The sequence below is a fragment of the Lonchura striata genome, chromosome 1 (assembly GCF_046129695.1).
Source record: "Lonchura striata isolate bLonStr1 chromosome 1, bLonStr1.mat, whole genome shotgun sequence".
Lineage (NCBI taxonomy): Eukaryota > Metazoa > Chordata > Aves > Passeriformes > Estrildidae > Lonchura > Lonchura striata.
The window spans coordinates 114,907,254-114,928,709 of record NC_134603.1 but is presented as its reverse complement, the minus strand read 5'-3'; the positions used below and the strand labels follow the sequence as shown (position 1 = coordinate 114,928,709).

Sequence of the window (21,456 nt, the reverse complement as noted above, 5' to 3'; positions counted from 1 at the left end):
TGTAAAAAGATAGGGGTTTTTCTGAAATAATGAATGATAATGTAATCAACGCCAAAGTGAGATTTTCAGAAATGCTGATGGATTAAGTGTCTAATTTCCACTGTCTATCACTACAAATTATGTGTGGCCTTTAGAAATTTTTTGAAAAGTTCACCTTTCATTCATTGCAGTTGCCAGATACAAAACTGAATCAAAGCTATTTATAATCTGCAATCTCAAGTAGCTCTCATCAGACTGGCTAAGATTACTTTTTGGGTGTGCATCCTCCAGAACAGTTTGTGCAATCCAGGTCTTACTCATAACTGCAAACAACTGGAAACTCTCCATTTAATCCAGCAGGTGAAATACTTCATCTTGAGCATTGCTGGGTTCCTGCCATGATTTATAAATGTGCTTGCACTGTTTTTTGTGTTGTATAGTATGATTGGATGCAATATAAGGAAATCAGTAAACAAAATACCAAATCACTTTTCTGCTGGGAGGAAAGATTCCATAGTAATTTAGATTCTGATGAAGCAGTTAGAGGTTTAACACAGTCCTCTAAAATTTGTTCTATAAGACACTTGCTTTCATTGAGCTTTCTGGTGCTCATCAGGTTGTTGCATTTGCTGAAAAATATGGTTTCATATATATTAAAATAGGAAGACATAATTATTTATTGAGGTATGTCATCACTTGAATTTACTTTAAGTTCAAAACAGTGTGCAATGCACAATGAAGATGATAATGCTCGCTTACATGGCAGACTTTCTGCTGTCCATTTACATACCAGACTGTAAATTCTGTAGTATTTTTTTATGCTTTTATGTGTTTCAGAAATTTCAAAGTTTCATAGTAAAAAGGCTTTACAGTACTTCTAAATATAAATAAGCTTAAAAATAAATCATGCAAAACTGCAATGATCCATTTAATAAAATGCCCATTTTTATAAATGCCCTGAAATGAGTGGGTGAAAAATAGTGTGACACATCATGTGGGCTTAATCTGTTTCATATAAATTTGCTGTGAAAGCTCTAGTTCAATATAGATAATGTGCAATCTGTTCTAAACATCCAGTTGTACAATAAGGGTAATTTGTGGGAGACAGTTATGGATCTCAAGAGCCCTTTCATCATGCAGAGTATTGAATTAATCTCCTCCTAAATGCTCATTCAGAAAGTGCCAGAAGACTGCTCTGTTTGGTTGCCATGGCAGATATTATTCTCCTGGCTCCTTTGAGAGCTACATTTCTATAAACGATGAGTGTTTTCAAGTTTATCAAAACAGTAAGTTGTAGTTATTCTGATCTTTGTTGCAGTTGATAGTTTCCTTCTGTCATGCTTGCATTAATTTTATTCTTTAAAAATGTTATAAAATTTCTTTTTACCTGCTTACTCTCTCAAATAGAACAATAACTTTCATTTAGAGACAAAAAAGGGCTAAAAGGTATTTTGGACCTAGAGTCTTACAGTCTTTTGTAGATAAAAGTAAAAAGAAATAAAAAAAATTGCTACCTGTATGCTGAGAGGCTAATGAAAATGGCAGAATTCCGATAAATGTAGGTTGTAAACAGGGAAAGGAATGAAAATCAAGACTGTATTTTATCAAGACTGTACAGGGACAGATACTGTGAAGAAGATTGGACTGATTTCTTATACAATAAACTTTTCCATTTGCATGTTCTCCCATTGCAATTTCCTTTTAGGCAGCAGAACTAACGAATCCTGATTTCCTCAGGATTTATATCCTGTCTTTCCTGAGCCTATAGGCAGCTGTGCACATGTCCTCATTAAACCAGCAGCAGTTACTCTGAGCTGCAATTCTCTTTTCAGTGATAGGCTGTAGGTTTGTATTTCCTTTCATACACAGCTACTGATTTTCATAAGGTGAAGAGACACTTGGCATCCTTGAGACCTCTGCAAAGTTATGACTTCTGTTGAAATTGGCTGGTGGCCAATTTCACTAGAAAGGTGGAAAGTTGTTCTGTAATCTTTTGTTCCAGGGCCCTGGGCCTTTCGACATCTGACTCAGGTGGTTTTAAAGAGACATGGTGTCACTGTGAAAACTGCAGATTTTAGGAGGCAGTTGGCCACCACTGAAATTCAGAGACTTACTTAAATTTTAGAGTTATTATTTAATAATTATTCTGTAGTAATGCATGCTGTCAGTTCAAGGTATGTGATTATGTTACTTGCTTGTCCTATTACAATTTGGATGACCATGTACTTTGAACACTTCAGCTTCAGAATTTTTTTTTTTTATTTAACTCTGCTGTTTTGTTTACTCAGAATAATTATACTCAATATAAGTTTATCACTAAGGAGGCTAACAGGGTAACAAGTCAATCAGAGTTTGCCATGAGATACTTGGCCTGCATTTACTTACCCAGCCACACCTGTCAGGGTTTGAATTAGTGCTGAGCTCACAGGAAATTCTGTACTCCTAATTCTGACATCCAAAAAGTAACCCCCTTGTTTGCTACCCTGCTACCAAACTCCGCCCTTCTCTAGAGACATCCAGAAGCAAAGCTGCTCTTGGCGGTCCTGTGTCAGCTGTGCAGCTGAAAGACTCTCAAATCTAACTCCTAATCAACTGTGAATATGTGGGAGGATACTGCTTTGAATCAGAGACAGTGTGAATGATCATGTGGACAGGCACTGAAGGGAGGAAGGGAAGCTACCCATTAATAGCTGGAGTTGTCAGAAGTGTTTTGTTGATATGCAAATCTATAATTTACCTACTTTGAAGTCCTTTCATTTAGCATAAGGGGACACAGCATACATAAATTCTTCAGGTACTGGATAAGCAACAAATTAATTCTACACTTTGTTATGAATATGCACCCACAGTAGGAAACTGTGTGTGGATGGTATGTGTTGGTCTTCCTGGGAGAGGAGATTTAGTGTGTGCACAAAACCTCAAGAAGGCAGATATTTACAGAACTGAGAAACTCTGAGTAGGATTATACATCTTAGAACACTGGAAATTGATTCATTATGATTGCATTTTCTCCTTAAATTTGTTTCTTGCACAAGATTGTGGAAAATGCCATTCTGGCCAGAACTTACGTGTAGTTCAGACTGCCAAAAAATCTGTTAGAGACCATCCCATTGAAACAACAGCTGAACTATGAAATGGTTGAATTATGAAGTGATAAACAGAAAAAAAATCAATATAAGAAAGTTAGTCACAGTAACATGAGGGGGTTTTCAATATGCAAGCAAAATAGAGAGCGCATTAAGTGGGGCAAATAAGGCCTGTTGGGCTTACAAAGGATGCAGGGAGTTTTTAACCTGAATGTCTGTAACAGCCAACAGACAAGCTTTGCCTTTTCTTTCATTGTTCTGCAGAGCATCATAAAGACAGGATTTCTGCTTATTTGAATTCTCATACACTTCTGTGGAAAAGTAGCAAAGCTTTGCATTTGAGAAATTTGAGAGATTTTGTGTTCAAAGAAAGCTGGTTGGGGTCAAAGACCATGTCAGTCTTTAAGTCATATTCAGCATCCTTTTAAGTTAGCATGGTGAATATTTTAGATTCTAATTACCTAGCGTGTAATTAATTCATTACATACTGTGCTGTAAAAACTGAAATACTTCTTTTGACAAGCTGAAAATAACATTTTTTATTATTCATACAGAGAGTAGGATATTGAATGTTGTATGTAACAGATTATAAAGTACTAAAATGTATTGGGGGCAATTTAGCAAGCAGACAAGAATGGAGTTTCTTTAACCTTCTCTTCCAGAAATAAGTATTAAACTGAGGTGACTGACATTGTACATTTGTCAGCTCAGTATTTCTGCTAAGAACTTTCTAAAATAATGGGGTACGTACTGCAGCTCTCTATAGACAAGCATCTTATACATCATTGCATGTATCAGTCTCAGTGTTGCTCTCTTATAGAAGCAATATTATGTTACTGCTCTGTGTTTATTTAATAAGATACTGAAGTCTCCAATATTCTGAGGGAATTTATGTAAAAACCAAATTAATTTATGTACATGGAAAGCAACACACTATAATATAAATAGCTGTGTGCCTAACCAAAAGAGTAAGTTTTCCTGTATGTGCTGTCAGTATTGGTTCTCTTTGATGTGCAGCTCTATGAATAACAAGTAACAGGGCATGGGGTGGCAGGTAGCTCATGTGCAGAAGAGAACATTGTTTAGAGCAGGTCTTTTGGGGAGATAATGTCTTTTTTGCTTCTGAGAAGCAGGCTGTCAGGAGGGTTCAGTGGCACTGTTAGGCTCTGCATACTAAAGCATGCTATTTAAGATGCCAGTTCGTATAGAACAGATTAGAGAAGCCAGAAGGAAAATACCTGCCAAAAGAACTGAATTCAGACAGATACTTTTTAAAGCTTTATTGTATTTTAAAGTTTTAGTAAAATAAATTAAAATTAAATGGAAAAGCAGGATTTAATCAAATAGAACATTTTATAAGTTAAGGTACTATAATACTCTTTTTCTTTCTTTTTCCTTTCTTTTTTATTGACAACAAGTAAAACTTCAGCTATCATTTCAGAGCAATTGTGCCTCTGCCATTTGCTAGGTTATTCACTCTATTATAGGAGCAATGTGTACTACTTATGGCTGTATATCCTCTGAAATAGATTGAAAACAGAAAGATTTACTTTTCTGGGAAGCATTTGGGGAATCTGAAGTTTATTAGTTTAGTTGCCTTGTTTGGTTTTGGACTGGTTGGTTGGTTTTCTTCCTCATTTACCAGTGCTGCTGACCTTTATTTTTTTTTAGAGTGCTTTAGTTCTTTAGTCTTTGTTAAGTCTGTGTAGCCAATTTATGATTTTTTTTTTTGTCTGAGTACCTTCTTTTCATAGGAGAATATATTTTTTTCTTTTTATCTGTTTCCTCTGATGATAATAGTATTATTCATATTCCAGGTTTGTTTTGTTTTTTTTTTTTTCTCTACTGTCTCAATTTTTGTTTCACATGGAATAAATTACAAAACTTCCTTACAAAACTTCCTTGACTTACAAAAGTCAAAGGAATGTGGAATGTGTGTAGAGAAATGAGCCATAGTCTGGTCTATTTACCCTGTCATCTCAGAGCAAAGCTGTCCCAGAGCAATATATACTGCAGTAGTACACTTCTCAACTCAAGAGTCTGCTGCCTTTCTGTGACCTCTCCTTGGTCCCTCAGAGCAGAGGAAGCAACATTTAAAACATGTCTTGTTGGGCCAGAAATTGTTATCTTGTCAGACACAGAATGTTTGGGAGGGTATTGGCTTATTATGAAAGAAAAATACAAGCCAGAAAGGACCATCTCCCAGATAAAACTCTAGAAATAATTAATGGGGCAGCTTAGCAGAAAGGATGGAGAGGTGAGGAGAGTAATTAATCTCTTTCTAGGAGAAAAAAAAAAAAGGAAGGAAAAAGCCAACAACTCCAAAACCCCAGGAAAAAGCAGCAAAGATGTTCAACATGATTAAGCAATGATTTTTCAAAGACAAAAAACAAAGTTTTTGATACTTAAGCAAGTGCTGTCTTCATCCTGGAAAAAAGGCGGCTCTGGGTGACCTAATTGTGATCTTCCAGTACCTGAAGGGAGCCTAAAGGAAAGAGAGAGAGACTGTTTACATGGGGATAGGACAAGAGGTAATAGTTTCAAACTGAGAGAGAGTAGGTTTAAATTAGATACTAGGAAGAAATTCTGTACTGTGAGGTTGGTGGGGCCCTGGAACAGATTGCCCAGAGAAATTGTGGATGCTGCATCCCTGAAAGTAGAGGCCAGGTTGGATGAGGATGAGGCCCTGAGCATCCTGGTCTAATGAAAGGTATCCTTGCCCATGGCAGGGGGATTGGAACTAGGTGATCTTTAAGGCTCCTTTCATTTTGAGCAGTATTGTTCTTATGTCCAGATTGGGTAATCAAACCTTCAGGGATCTGACCAATTAGAATTTCTTCAAAGACATGTTAAAAGTTTAAATTTCAATGCAGAGAAAATATTTTGTGGGTTTAGCAGACACGTGCAGGCATAGCAACTCCATAGATTTTGATAGGAGATTAATAGGAAAAAGTGGAAGAATTGTAAAAGTTTTTGTAATTATTTTGGTAATCTTCATGTAGGATATGATACATCTGCCACAATGGATCACCAAACCCAAGTTTTTAATATTCAGGTTAGACTCTGAGACAAAAGAACTGTGTGTTAGGTAACTGTTTATTCTGCAGAGTTTATGTAGTTGTAGCACGTAGAGGGCTTAAGCGCATTAAGACTTCTGTTGTCTTAGCTCTGTATAAAAATGCACAAGTGTTAAGTTCCTGCCCCACAGGTCTTTTTGGGTGTCTGTGCTGCAGGTACAGGTCACCTTCTGCTTGCCCATGCAAGTTTCAAACGCTTTCTACAATTATACCTTGGGTGTTGCTTTTGGTTAGCTAGGAAGGAAAAAAAAAAAGACTTAAAAAAGTTTAGGCAGCAACACAGCCTTAGATATTTAAGGACAATTTGACATGCTGTTGGAAGAGCAGGACTGCCCATAACACAGTGGGGATTGCTGGATATTTGTTGAAGAGAAGTTCTGTGTTTGAATAGTTTGAAATAAATTAAATAACTAAGGAGATCTGTTTCTGTGAAAGGCGTGGGGGTTGTTATCAGCATCTTCTTGAGCTGGTGGATTTTTTCAAAATATAAGATTACTTTTTATATATAAAAGAGTAGTAAATCTGCTAAGTAGAATAAGGTTCTTGTTACTCTTTGTCCTTCCTGTTTCTGACTGGAAAAATTCTATCAAATTAATCAGCCTGTCTTTTTCCTATTTGGGGAGATGGAAAGGTCTGCTCTTAACACATTCTAGCTAACATGTGGTAACCAGTAGTGAGGTAAATTCCTAATTAAATGGAAGACAGATGGGTTTGGGTTGGTGGAAGTACTGTTGAGTAAACCCAGAATTTAACTGGTCTGCCAGTTGAGAAACTCTTAAGGGACTAAATTAGATTCACATGTGACAAGAAGACACCTTTCTTCTGCAGGTGGAACACACCCAGAGCTTCCCATACTTGTTTTTGATATGGTGATGCTGAAATTACCAGACCAAATCATTAATTAATTTATCCAGTAACTTCTTCTCTGGGAGTGATTCCATGAGAAGTATATGAAAGTGTTTGTAGCAACAATTAGTGGGAGCAGTTCCTTACTTGCTGTAAGTAAGCTTATCTCATCAATAGGGAGGATTTTCATATCTGCTTCACAAACAAGATTATTTTTAATGCCATTGTGAATCTTCCAGTTTGTTACATAAGCATTTAATGTAAGAGCATTTATAAGGATCATAGTGATTCTGAGCTGTATTTTCTTTTCTGTTTTTTCACTGATCAGCAGAAATCATGAAAGGAGATTCAGCCATTCACTAACACAGGACAAAACCCTCTTTTCTTCTTTTTAGTCAAACCCCTGCAGATTTCAAAAGAGAGAAAACTTATTTAAGGTGTTATTTATATATTCTTTTCCCGATGGTATTGATGATTATTCCCATGTCACAGAAAGATGAAACAAAGTCAAGAAGCAAGTTCAGCAGATGGCAATTTCAGTGGGATAGGTTTCTTTGATCAAAAGTTAATAGGAAGGCAAAATTCTAATATAATTACTTGAAGGTTAGTTATATGAGATTCATACAGAGTAATACAGAGTAACATATATAATACATATTTTTAATTAGTGCTCAATGCTAATCAGTTTTTAGTATGTACTGCCTGCTGAAAAACTCCTTTTCTGGACTGAAGTGTGAATTCCCTATGACATTATGGCAACAATATTGGCTAGTTCCCAAATTTCACAGTTACAAATGAAAAAGGCATTGGGAGGAGAATTTTCAGGACAGCAAAAACCAATACATGGAAACCAAAACCTAACAGCTTCCCATTAATATTGTGGATAATGCCCTTTTAAATACAAACTGTTAAAGTCATCTTTATGAATGCATTTTCTTAATTTTTTAGATGCAGTATACAGGTACAGAGAGAGAGAGTGAGAATCTGGGTGTGTGGATTCTATTCAGGTCCTTGGTAGATGCATTCTTACACTGGCTTCCTGTAAACCACAGCCTTTGCTGTATTTCCTTACACCACTAATAATTATTGTAATTTCCTATTAGTAGGGGAAATTATGTTACTGTCCTTTTAATGCATGAGAGATATTTGCTTTAATTTTTTGAAGAAATCTTTCGCTGTGGTTGTGAAATGTTACTGTTTTAGAAAAGGGTGTAACTAATGGCCATGGTTCCTGCAGTTCTGTTGGGCCTATAATGGTGTGCCTTTCTGATTGTTTCCAGTGCCAAGAATGAAGCAGGAGCATGTGAGCACTGACAGATTATCAAGCGCAAAGTGCAGAAAATGGATTTCTACAGCTTGTTAATATTTTGCAATTATTTGTCCTGCCCTAGCTTGTATATTTGATTTGCCCTGAAGGATCTCTGGAAATGTGTGTTCACCTTCCATCTTGTACCATCACAGAACCTTGCTGTAAATTAGCTAGGTGACTCACTGGATAATATTGACTCACTTTACTGATGCAAAATCATATGATGTTTTCAGCTTTTATTTAGAGTCTTTTCACAGCACTTACTGGCATGTTTTTTAAAATATGGTTGGTTTGACAGATGTAACAACTTATTTTATAAAAGTACTATAACATTTACAAGACAACATATTTTCTCACAAATGGTAATATTGTACAGTGTTTCTATAGCAGTCGGACAGTTTTGATGTGCTACAGCTAATATGTTGAAGAGAAATTACTTTAGATGTTTGTGTTGTATGCTAGATAATATATTTTTTGTGATAGATTAAAGCTGAGGAATGTGGTGAGGAGTGTGATGGTACTGGTGACCCAGGGTATCCAGTAAAAGCGCTTTGCAATGTATAAAAAACATTCCAAAGCCGAGCCTTGAGGTCTGCTAGAATTAAATTAGTGTGGCAATTTAACATGAATCACAATAGTTAATCCCCTGGTGCATGCTGAAGCTGGCACCATTAGCTCCGATTTCCATTGAAGCAAAAGAAGGAGGTCAGTCTAGAACAGCAGCTGGACTGGAGCTGCATAGATCTGTTCCACACATTCATTTCTAGGCTTCAGTTTGTTTTCTGGCTTTATCCAGCCCCTCAGAGCAGAGCCCCAGTGCAGGGCTGTGCTGACAGTTTAGGTTCCCACTGCTCCTGAAAGGCAGAGCAGGATAATGGGAGTGAGGCTCTCCTCCCACCAGGAAGCTGACAGCCTCCAGGGCCAGTCTTCTTGGCAGTTTTTCTGCCAGCAAATCTGACCCTTACCTACCTGTGAATTTAGAGGCAGAGGGGAAAGATTTCTCATTTTGAAGGAATTGAAAGTGAAAATATAAGCTAGATGGTACAGCTAGGACAGTAGAACAATGGGGAATCCACAAGGAATAAATAAGGAAAGGGAGTAAAATGCTTTAATAAAGCAAAAATACTTTAAGAAAATTAAAAAGCAGAAAAAATGAGGAATGTTACCAAAGCATATGAAAATTGATTTACTCTGTGCATGGAAAGCCTTCATAGACACAAGGTTCATGTTGACAAAGTAGAAGAATAACTTCCATGTGCATGACCTTTTTTGTGATCATTCAGGTTTTGTTTAGAAGGTAAAAATTTTAGCACTAAGTTCTAAATTTAAGAACCACAACCTTATTAAAAGAAATTCTTAGAAATGTAGATGTATTTTATGTAATACATGTACTCTGCCTTTATGTGTTGTATTGCATAAAATTTAAATTAACAGAAAAGAACTGGGATTATAGGGTTGGCAAGGCATGAAAATAATAAAATTAAATAGTTAGAAATAATTTATCCATTTTTTTTCAATTTAAACCTCATCCCAAAATCTTTTTCTGTAGTTTCTCAGTTACATAGCATAGGTTGTTCAAGGGTACTAAAGCAGATCTCAGAAAGAGAATAAATGCTAATACTCAACATATCTACAGGTTGTTGCTTGTCTTTATATTACAGAGCTGCTTAAAATATCATCTCTTCAGACTGAGAATAGTAGCTCTTACACAGCTGTAAATTACTCTCTATTGCAAAAGACTTCCATAAAGCTTTGCAAAGAAAGTGCTGATGGCATTAGAGACAGAAAGGCACAGAATTTTGTGAGGGTCTCTGATACAGTGCAGGTAACTGAACAGGGGGCTGTGGAGGCAGAGCACTTCATCACTTCAAAATAAAGGTGGTAAGCAGCCTACAGCAAAGAGGTTTTCTTCCCACTAATGTGTTGGAAAAAAGGAAAAAGCATTTTGTTCACTCCTAATAGTGGAAGCATATAAAGAGAAAGTGAGAAAGTCTGGTTTCACTTAGGTAAAAGAGAACTTTGCCATTGCCTTCATAGAAACCAGACCTTTACCCTTTGCTAGGTTGTTTAAAATTGCAACAGGTTTAAGCAGGGCAATTCATAAAGATTATAAATTTGTAAATACTGCCATTCTTATAGTTTAGGACTATGTCAGCTGTCACAGCTTTACTCATTTTGAAGAAATGCAGTTATAAACAACCAAACCAACCTTTTACTCTCCTACCTGCTTATTACACAGTCTTTTATGGTACAGTGCGAGTAATGCTCTGTGTCCAGTTGTGTCCCTTAAATGAAAATGGCACATTTAGTAAGCTGTGTCCTTTGTGTATATTTGCATACTGGTACCAAAACCTCTAAAGTGGCATCATGCAGATGTCTAGTATGGGGTGAAAAGAAGGAATAACATGTATCTTCCCATCCTCTGCCTGTGCTTTGTTCAAGAATTTCCTGAGCCAGATCAAACCATAAATCCACTGGAACCAATTTTAGTAACTGACTTTATCTGATCAGACACATACCAACTTAAATATAGATTTAAGAGCAAATCAATAGCCTGTAATCAGTTGATACTTATGTTTGGCCCAGTGTTTAAGGGAAAATAATTTCTTTCTTTCTATGGGTTCATAGTCTTCCCAAGGAGCTGTGAATGCAGCAGGAGAGAATTTGCCTTTTCACAGGTGTCTCTGGTGAAGGAAGTAATTCTGTCAGTGGTGCCACTGCCATTTTGTAAGTATTTAAAGACCTATTTCAAACACTTTAACATTCACAGAGTTGATTGCTTCAGAATATTTATAAAATTACTGCAACTAGAAATTGTTTACTGGCTCTGTGTTGATTATTTTTCACTAGGCTGTAACTAGGCAATTGCAAAGCCCTCATAGGAAGTAGAAGAGAACTTGTCTTTGAAGAGAAAAGCAAGAATGAAAATATTACTCAAAATTATATTGTAGTAACAGCTGCTTGGGTCAGGAGAGCTTCTGCAGGGGAGGAAAACAAATAAAATTGCCTGGCAGGTCCCTTCATTGCTGGCCTTAGACTCTTTGCCTAATACCAAATAATCTAAACATTGACTAGTTTTTTCCTACTTTACTGTATTAAAATATTTTTTTAAATACTCTATAACACCTACTTTAGAATCACTTTTCATGCTGATACAACAGATAAACAAAGAGGCAAATTCCCTCTTGGGAAGAACTCTCTTCACAAGAGTGGTTACTTTTCCTATGTGTCTGCCCAGTGTTGAAGTCTGATTTCTTAACACGTAATTTTTACTCTAGATATACTATAAAATTTTCTACTTATATTTTTCAGACATTTGCTTTCTTTGGCATTTTCTGAGGTATTTGTGAGGCTGAAGTTTCTTGCCTGCCACAAAGAAATGGAATTTTTATACTTGCAGTGTTGTGACTGCTGTGTGGTAGCAGAACAGAGGACAGCCATGCCCCCTGCGAATCTTTCTGCTTATTTATGTCAGATTTATGTTACAGATGATAATTTCCAAAAAGAGTGCCTGAAGTTGGGTTCTTAGTTCATATCTGGAGGCTGATCTGGATTACCCAGTGAATGTCCTGCATAGAGGAGTAAACTTCTTTTGTTACTTGTTTTATTTGAAACCAAGTTGGGCTCTTTGTGACTCCACAAATTAGGAAATTTGGAGAGAAATGTGAGCCCAGGGTAAAACTGAGACCAGCTGGGCTTGAGCTGGGGCTAGTAATGCCTTTGTGTCCAGTGGCAGAGCAGAGGGTGGGTAGGACTTTAGTAGTGCTTAGATGTTGGGGTTTATGTGCCTGGGTTCCAGGGACAGCTAGCTTTGTGTCTAGAAAGTAGTGGAATATATATTTTTTTTGTCTTCTGAGGGTTGAGCATAATTCATTTCGAAAGAGTGTCTCTGTTTTTCACACAGCCTGTTCCCTGCTGTTGCATGGATTACAGGGAGACACGTTCATGCTCTTTGAGTTTTTCCTCTGCTCCTTCTGTGGCATGAAATAGTTTAAACTGGTCTCTTGCCTTTTGTACAATAGGTTTGCTAAAGGATGTTGGCAAGAACTGTGGGTTTTGGCCTGTGCAACACTGGAATCAATGCTGTGTGGTCTCTCCTGGCTAAACCTCTGTGACATAGGTTTATGCACTCCAGGGAGGCTTGTGTCTGTAACCCAGCAGGTTCCTTCCAGCTTTAAGCTGGAAAAAATGGAAGCACAGAGTTAGTCTCAAGCATATCTTCTGCAGAAGCTGCAGTGAGCTGTGTATTTTTTCCATCACTCAAGCACTTGGCCACTCAAGCAGTGTGAGGAAGAAGGACTCTCACTGTTCCCCTGCAGTGCCACCGAATGCCTTCAAGCCCTTCACCACCACTGCCAGTGTTTATTCAGGGGCTGTTTGGCTGCTTTCAGCTGTGCCTCCTCGATCATGAAGCACAGTGAGTGCAAGGCATGTGAGCTTAAGTGGTAAATTAGGGCATACGGAGCAGCTTGCTTGTTAGCCAGGTTTTTACTGCTGTCACAGGACCACAGAATGGGTCAGTTGGAGGAAACCTCTGGAGATCAGCTAGTCCAACCTCCCTGCTCAAGCACCCCCAGAGCATGCTGCTTAGGACTCTGTCCAGATGGCTTCTGAGTATCTCCAGGGAAGGAGGTTACAGTTGGTATAAAGCTAACACAGCTATGTCTGCAGTTAAGCTTCAGTGTCAGCCATATCCATATATTAGGAATTTGTGTCCAGAAGGCTCATTAAACTCTCCAAGTGCTGAGTATTTATCTTCCAAAGGGTATGTGCCTGCTCAGGGACACCCTGCTCAGTGAAGAAGCTTGTTAAACTTCAGAGAGGCAGAATAGTTTGGTTTACTCATTTTTTCTTGATGGTAGCTAGTAATAGCAAGCAGGTAATTCACATCCTCCAAAACCCCTGAGAAAAAGAATTGTATCATTTTTCACCCTGAAACCTTTAAAGCATTGTTGATGTGCTGTTAACCTAGGGGCCAACTACACCCTTAAACCATAGTGATGTCTGTATGATTCTGGGCACAGAACTGACAAAATGTGTGTGGCACTGCACAGTCCATCCCTCCCCTTTGAGATGTCACCAAGGTCATGTCACATTGCACATTTTTGCATCACTGCTTTCATAGCCAGTCGATAGTCTCTGACTCCAAATTCTGTTGACCAGCTGCTGATTGGGTGAGAGGTAATTGCATAAGCTAAAGGGGAGAGCATCCCTTGGGCTGGGCTGCCATCCTGTGAGGGTGGTTTCAGCACACACTCCTCATCAGGCATTCAGATGTTGTTTAACGTTGTATTTATGTGTCACTTGGCAGCTATTTGGACAGTTATGGTGAAAAAAAGTTATGAAATATGAGCTACATGAGGACAAAAACAATGTAAATATTTTGAGGGATGGAATGCATAAGCTGTATTCTGAAGAAAATACTGTTAGACTGTCTTGTGTGACTTCCACTATTCTTCATTTTTCTACTGTCTACTAAACTAAAATAAGGTTCAGCAAAGGGTGACTAATACTGTAAGAATATTGTAATGAGTATTAATTAATACTTTGCAATTTAAATCAGAGACAATCTGAAGTAGATCAGGAAAAAATCTTGGGAAAAAAATGTACTACAAATAGGGTTGCTTTGACTGCTATTCCTCACAGTGCTATTAATCAGGTACAATACTCCAAGGCACAAATTATGTGATTCTGCAAGTTTTCCTGACTCTGCACTTACTAATTTTGCAAACCTATTGTTTCATTAACACTGGTTTTGTACTTGGTAGTTTATCTTGAATTAGGCATACAAGAAAGGAGAGAATTTTTTTTTTTTTTTTTTTTGCTCTTTCCCATTACTTTCTATTTCTTGTAGCAGATCCCCACTCTGGGTCTGTGAGGTCCAGGCAAATTCCTGACACAATTCCTGTAGAAACAACTGTAAAAATCTCTCAACATGGGAGGGACCTCAGAAGGTCAGTAGTCCTACTTCCTGCTCAGGATAGGACTGACACCAAATTTAGACCCCAGGGCTGGGGGGACTGGGGTTTCCTGTCAGGTGCTTTGAGAACAGAGACTGCAAAACTTCCCTGGGCCTCTGCTGCAGTGCTTAGTTATCCTTGTAGTGAAATGTTTTCTGTTGAGGCTTTCTTGGCTTATTTTTTAATGACCTCTTCATTTTTTGTGCCCTGGCTGTGCACCCTGGTCAAGACCCTGATTCCATCTTCTTGCTGACCTCCTTGTAGATACTGGCAGGTGTCTCAGGGCATATGCATCACCTCCCTGCCTATCCTGGATTCCACAGTTAGGCTTGGCAAAGTTGATCAGTATCCTTCTTACACTGGAGGGCCCAAAACTAGGTACAATCTTTCAGGTGTAACCTAGAAGTAAGGAGATTAGTAAATATTCCTCAAAAATTTAAATTACTGTAATTGCTCACAGTCCTTGTGAGAGTGACAATTCAGGATTTGTTTCTTTGTTATCTTCAGTTTCAAATTCTTCTTGCTTTTTTATAAAAAAAAAAAATCTGCATTTGACTGTTTAATGCTCATATGTGGCTTTCCTTTATAGAGGGCAGTTTCTACTGGGTTGCAGCATCACAGGGCCATTGGTCTTGGCTCTGGGAAATGAGGAAGTTGTGAAATTGTTCCTACAAGTCTTTTATCGTACTACTGAAATGGGGAGAAACTGTATTCTGGCAATCAATAGCGTTCAAGAAGAATGAGGGGTTGTGCAGGATGACTTAACTGAAAACAAGCATGCAGTTTTACATTGTGGCTGTGTGGTCCTGGGATTTATAAACAGGAGTGTACTAGTACAGGGACTGATTATTACTGCTGTCAAGAAGCATCAGTTACCATCCCCAGCTAAGGAAACACTTTTTGTTGCTGGAAAAGTGGTCAGAGTCAGAAATGTAGTTTATAAGTAACCCCAAGCATGGAGTCCTGAAGCACCATCCCCTGCAGAGTGCTGAGTGCCATAGATAAAACCTTGAGGGAAGATTTGTGATTCCAGGTATGAAGTTAGCATAACCGTACACCATTATAATCAATAAGAACAAATTTCCATTAAATAAGCTTTTAAACCTTTACACTAAATAAAATACTACATATGGAAGAGGCTTACTGAGTTTGAAGTGGGTGTTAATTTGCCTCTTCTATAACTGGTTGATACTTACAGTTAAACTGATACAGTTCTTGAGACACAGCTCAAGAGCCAAGAAACTACTATTGTTGTGATTGGGCACCATTACAAAAGAAGAATTTAATATATATCTTGTCACATTTTCTTATTATAATTAATGCTAGAAAGTGGGAAAGATACCATGTATCACTGCTCTTTCTAACTGCTGATGAGCTGTTCCACATGGTGTATACAGAAAATCCAGAAGATGGGGATGCTTATAAAAACATCTGCTTTCATATATTCTTATATTTAGTATAAACTATTTAGAAGTCTGTTCTTCATATATATGAACTTGTATGTACATTGAGTATACCTGTGGAAAAGCACCAAACCAGTGAGTCAATAGATCCTGGTTTCTTTGGTTTTCACTTTTATATGCTTTCTATTTTTTAAAATGTTTTCCTCAGGTTGTGGTTGAACTGTGAGTTGGCATTAACACACACAGTGGTAAAATTAAAGAGTAGTTAGAGGCTGACTTACCCGGTCTGGGCATAACTGGAAAATAACAGTGTTGTAATCATCTGACACAGAGCTCAGCAAGGGCAGTAAATCAACATTAAAACGACAAAGGCTGTTGGTGCCTGTTAAATGTTGGCTGTCCCACAGAAACCATAAAGGAGAGGTGAGAGTGTTTGATTAGGTTCTGTGGGTGCAGAACCAGCACTGGGGCTGCAGGAATGCTGGGTTCCCTCTGTCCTGCTCTGGTGCAGAAGGAAGATGGATTGGCACGCTGGGGGTGTGAGGCAGCTCCTGCCTCTCAGCCCAGGGGCAGAGGGAAGCCAGGTGCTGGGACCTGGCCCAGAGCAGCCCTGCTGAAGACAGGGTGGGCCACGTCCTCCCTGTGCCAGGCAGAAACATCCTGCATTTCCAGCAAGCCTGCGGCTTGAACCGAGCCCTGGCACTGCTCTGGTAAATCCCTTGGCAGCTCCTGGGGTTTTGCTGTAGTTGAGATCTCTGGTGCTGCTGTGTATTTCTGTTATTTCATGGTTTTAGCTATTTAATTTTGTATTTTGGTATTGTTGGCAGCACTAAGTCACATGTTTTAACTTCCATAGCCCCTCTAACTGGAGAACTACCACAGCCATACCCTGTACACTGAAGTTGTTGTTTCTGGTTGTGAGTGAGCTCACAAAGGAGGTAGCCTGATTTCCATGCTTGGTATGCAGCTCTGTTTGTGGTGTGAAAGTATCTGTTCCGTTTTTTAATAAAGTCCTTTCAGAAAATTTAATGTTGAAATGTAGGGAAGTCTAAGTAATTGGTAAAGCCTATTTGTAAACCACATTAAAGGGTTTTTGCTATTTCTCCTGGAAGTACTGTCTAATTATATTACATGTGCTTTACAAGTAAATTTAAACTTAATAAAATGGAAAGAGCAAATCTATTGAATTACAGCAGATAAATATTTAGAGCATTTCCTAATAGTAGAGTTTTAGGATAAACAACACTGTAGCCCCACTAAAATTTATTCTAGTTTAAACAGATTTCACTCATGTATTGCATGCATAGGCTGCTGTTGCTAAGGGTGCTGCATAAAACAGAGCATTAAGTATAAACCTTTCACTAGTAACTCTCAGCTGGTAATAAATGAAGAATGGCTTCTTGAGCCAACTCATTTCTGAGCTGTGCCTCTGATTAGTTCACAGCCATTTTTAATACCCCTCAAATGAGTGGGTTTTTGTCATTATGTATCTAGTAGATTTAACAAGTAGATCAAGACATTTTTAATATCTCTTTTCCATATTTTTAAAATACTTCTTAAAGCTTACAAAGAAATGTCTTTTTGAGGGAAGAGCAGTTAACTCAGCCCCACAGGTTTCCCAGTGAACCTGTTGGGGCTGTCAAGGGAAAAGTGATTAAAAGGTACCTCATCAGTTCCCTTTCTCAGCAATAAAAAATTATTTATAAAAATAAAAATACACTCCCTTTCCCATATGCTGTCTTAGAGAAATATTTTCCCATTGAGCAGGTACATTTACTTTCACAGTAAAAAAGAAAGAAAATTTTTAAATTTTTCAGCCTGAACTTGGCAAAGAATTTCTCTGTTTAAAGGTGCCACCACATGTTCCTTGCCCAAGTGATAGCTCCTGGGGGAACCTGCTGCTGCCAGGCACTGCCAAATACATTCTGGTATTAGAAACTATAAAGAAGAAATTAAATACACAGCTCTTGGGGTTCTCACGTGGCTTATGATTCATTTCCTGAAATATGTGTATGACTGCATTTGGACTGATTTTGCCCAGGCCTTGTGTGCCATGGCAGCATGTGAAGCTATTTTAAGAGGTTTTTCTACTCACTGGCCCGCTCAAGAAGCTGGGATATTTGTTTGTTCATATAATGTATTTTATATATCCTAGCATAAGATTGCTAGCAGAAGACAATCCTAGTTTAAGATTAGCTTAGTTAAAATTAGGAGTGCCTTCAAAAATAAATTAGAGTGGTCCAGCTTGTACAGAGTTTTGGGACAGATTACATTTAGTCATCATTAGCACACGTGCTTGGTTTTTTTCCAGACTTTGACAAGCCCTGCAGAGATCAGAGAATAAAAATACCTTTCCAGTCTTCTGCATTCCTCATCAATCCCCATATAATTACACCAGCATAATCATTCTAAAATAAGAAAATGTTTGTATTTGATGGATCAGGAACTGAATGAAGGTGCTGTCTTCTGTGTCTGTGTTTTTGCAACAGGAGGAAAAGTTGCTTTAATTGAAGATGCTATAGTTTTACTCAGACATATATTTAAATAAGTGAATCGGGATGTAGAAGAGGGAGTCTATCTGTATTCCAGCCTTTAGCTGTGGCTTTTTTTCCCTACACTGTTGCTATGGAGAAGCATATAAATATTTGTATCACAAACTAATTTTACTTCACTTATAGATGGCATGGAAATACAGATAAAAATGGTAAAGAAAAGTTGTTGTAGGTGTGTTTTAGCATTCAGAGTAGTGTTTTGGAATAGGTTCAGGCCCAGACTAACAGTGCCTAGCAGGAAAGAAAAGGTAGAAGGTGCTGTGTTGAAGCATCTGACATCTTTGTATCCCATGTTGTGGGATAGAAACTGAATGATAGTGTACACTTTATTTGCAGCTTCATCTTTTCCAATTTTGTTATAGCATTATTAGATAGTTCTCTTTCTAATGGGTCATATGTCATGGGCCATTTCTATGAGATCAAATACAAATGTAAAAGAACTTCAGCTCAGTAGCACACGTCCATCCTCCACTGGGGGAATGACACAGAACCCACACAGTGGTCTAGGAGTTGAAAGCTGCAAAAATTGTTTCTTTGTATGATCACTCACATTTTTTCATGTCCAGTCTTTTAATTTCCTTCTCTGCCCAATTGCCTCCAAGGAGGCAGTGATGCTGGGCATGAGTGAATTCAGCAGTGCTGTGCATCTCCTTGCCTTAGCTGCTCAGCCTGTCCTTTGGGCTGGTCTCCCTTTCATCTCCTTCCTGTGACTGTTGTCTCTTGTTTCTTCGGGGGGCTTCAGTCATTCTGGCTGTTTTGTGGTGTGTCAGGGTGATTCCAGCCTTCCAGACATTGTGGGGCCCTTGAATGACAATCCCCAGGTGATGTGCGAGAGATGCCTTCAGCACAGTTTAAACTCTTTCTTGTTGCCTCTGTAAGTTCTGTGTTATGAAACATTCTCTTTAACAAGAAGCTTCACAGAGTGGCTCCGTTTTCTCTTATTCAGCAGATATTTTCATCACCTGGGATTGTTACCCTGGTTTCACATGGTGACATGTCTCTGGTGACATCCTAGGATAATGAAAACAAAACTGGTTATCAACAGGGTTGGAGATAACATGTACCACTATAGCAGTCTGCTACCTCCTTCCTATATCACAGGATTTTTTTGTTCAATTCAACAACAACAAAAGAAATACTGAGTAAAAGTTAACAGATTGTTGCAATGGGAAGTGGGGGCAGCAGCTTGTCAGTTCATTGACCCTTTGAGATCAGCTTAAAAGCCTAAATATTTAGGGCTAAATGACTTTCACATAAGGCATTATCCATCACAAAAATGACTAATTAACATACTAATTGCATTGCCATTTGATGAGTGTTTCGGTGGACTAAAGTAATGCCTCTGTTAAAATCGTGTATTTTGTAAAAATCAGGCATGACAGGTGGCTTGTTTCTAAATGCTCAAGCTCTTTTTTGGGGGTGGTTGTATTAGTCAGTTGGATTCTAGAGTGTCCTGCGATGGGCTGTAGCTGGTTTAATTCCTCCTGCTGCCGCTGTTCCAGCGTCTCTCTCCGTTCTTCTCTCCCCTGGCAGCAAATGCAGCTGGCGGCGGAGTCGCTGGCGGAGTAAACACGGAGGAATGAGGATGACTAAGGCGGTCACATGTGAGGAGCCAGCGTTTGTGGTCGTGTGTGGCGCTCGGAGTGCACCCTCCACCATCTACTGAGTAGGTGGCACCTGCTTATATGAAACTTGGTAAATAATCTTTGCCTGACGCTGTAAAAACTGTATTTTCTCCTGCTCTCTTTGTTTCTCATGTGCAATTGCTTGTGAAGGTAACACCAAATAAAGCACTCCAGCTTATGCCAGGTCTGGATAAAACCTGCCAGGCTCCCTGTGCTTTGAGTGATTGAAAACAGATCCTGTGAGGAGGCATCCAGAAGCTAGCTAGAATTTTCAGCTGCAACTTTCTAAAGGGGCAGAAAAAAGCAGACTGTTATTTAATTTACTCTCCCTTTATGGTTATTGCCCCTTTTGTTCCTTCATTACAATAGCTAATCAATCCTCTTATTAGCTCAAAGATTAGCTTGTTAGCTACTGCTTGTTCGCAGCAAATTAATTTAAGTATGTTAAACATTTTATAGGGAACAACAATGTATTTCATTATGTGATCTGAGAAATAGTTTAACATAAATATTTATAGAGTATGTTATATACTCCTGTTTGCTAGTTCTCTAAACAGGTCCCAGCTAAAATATTTTCAAAAGCTAGGTAAAAAAAATGTAGTAGGAAACAGACTGCTGATCAGTGACTTATGAAGCATATTTATTTTCTAATTGATATTGGATTTTGGTATCACTCCCCTGGATTCTGAATTGCAGTATTATATGAATGGATCTTCTGGTTAAATGAACCAGCAAGAAACAGATCAATTAAACTTGATATTTGATACACCAAGTACTTGTGTTTGTAATGAATATCTGATTTAGTTTTCCTTGCATTTCACAAAAAGGTAGCTGTCCTAATGTTTCATTGTTTTCTGACAGTAATAGGACAAAATCTACAGTGTTTGCTGTGACCTTGAGATAGTTTATTTTTGGCTGCTGTGATGCTCAGTTTCAGTGGATGTAACTGTATGTGGTAGTTGCTGGAATTTTGTTCACAAAAATCTGCTGCTGCCATAATTAAGGTACTTGCCTACTTTGCACATTTCAGATTTCTGCCACAGGGCTCCCACAGCAGAGTAATATAACCGAGCCAAAATAATGTCTTTTGTCTGGAACTAAAAGTTAGGATTTCTCAGGCTCTGCAGGTGTGACCCAGTAAGAAATGACTGTTCCCCTGGGAAGAGAGGCAAACCTGTGCTATGGCTGCTTAGTTCTTGCTTCTCCCACTGTTAGTCCCCCACACTGCTGCTATTTCAGGGGTATCTCACAGGCTGCTGCTTTCCCAGCCTGTTCCTGAAGCAGTGCCAGGGCTGTGGTTGCACATGCTCTGCCCTGAGGATCTCTGAGGGAAACATGTCACCCTTTCTGTAGTGCTGTAGAGATCCCAAAACCCAATGTTTTTTAGGAGGGGACCCATGTGTTCTCCAGTGTGTTCTCTCCATCTTTGCAGTCTCCTGCCCACTTTGAGCTGAAGTAGTTAATGTTTCTTCAAGTTTTAACTGCCTAGTCAGTGTTTTTGAGTGAGCAGTTCCAGAGAAGAAAAATCCATGGAATGAGTTCTGTTGGAGCATGTTCTTGTGAACAAACTTGCAGCCATTTTAAAGGGATTTTGCTGGGATCATGAAGTTGATGTGTTT

General features: G+C 38.5%; 1 protein-coding gene across 1 annotated transcript in view; it reads left to right on the top strand.

Annotated features, from left to right (window-relative positions):
* Positions 1–20,609, top strand: part of ANO10 (anoctamin 10) — a 120,764-nt gene extending 100,155 nt beyond the window's left edge. The window contains exon 13 of the mRNA XM_021525888.2: positions 19,746–20,609. Within this exon, the coding sequence (XP_021381563.2) occupies positions 19,746–19,781 (36 nt within the window). The 3' untranslated portion in view covers positions 19,782–20,609. The remainder of the gene's footprint in view (positions 1–19,745) is intronic.
* Positions 20,610–21,456: the final 847 nt, after the last annotated feature.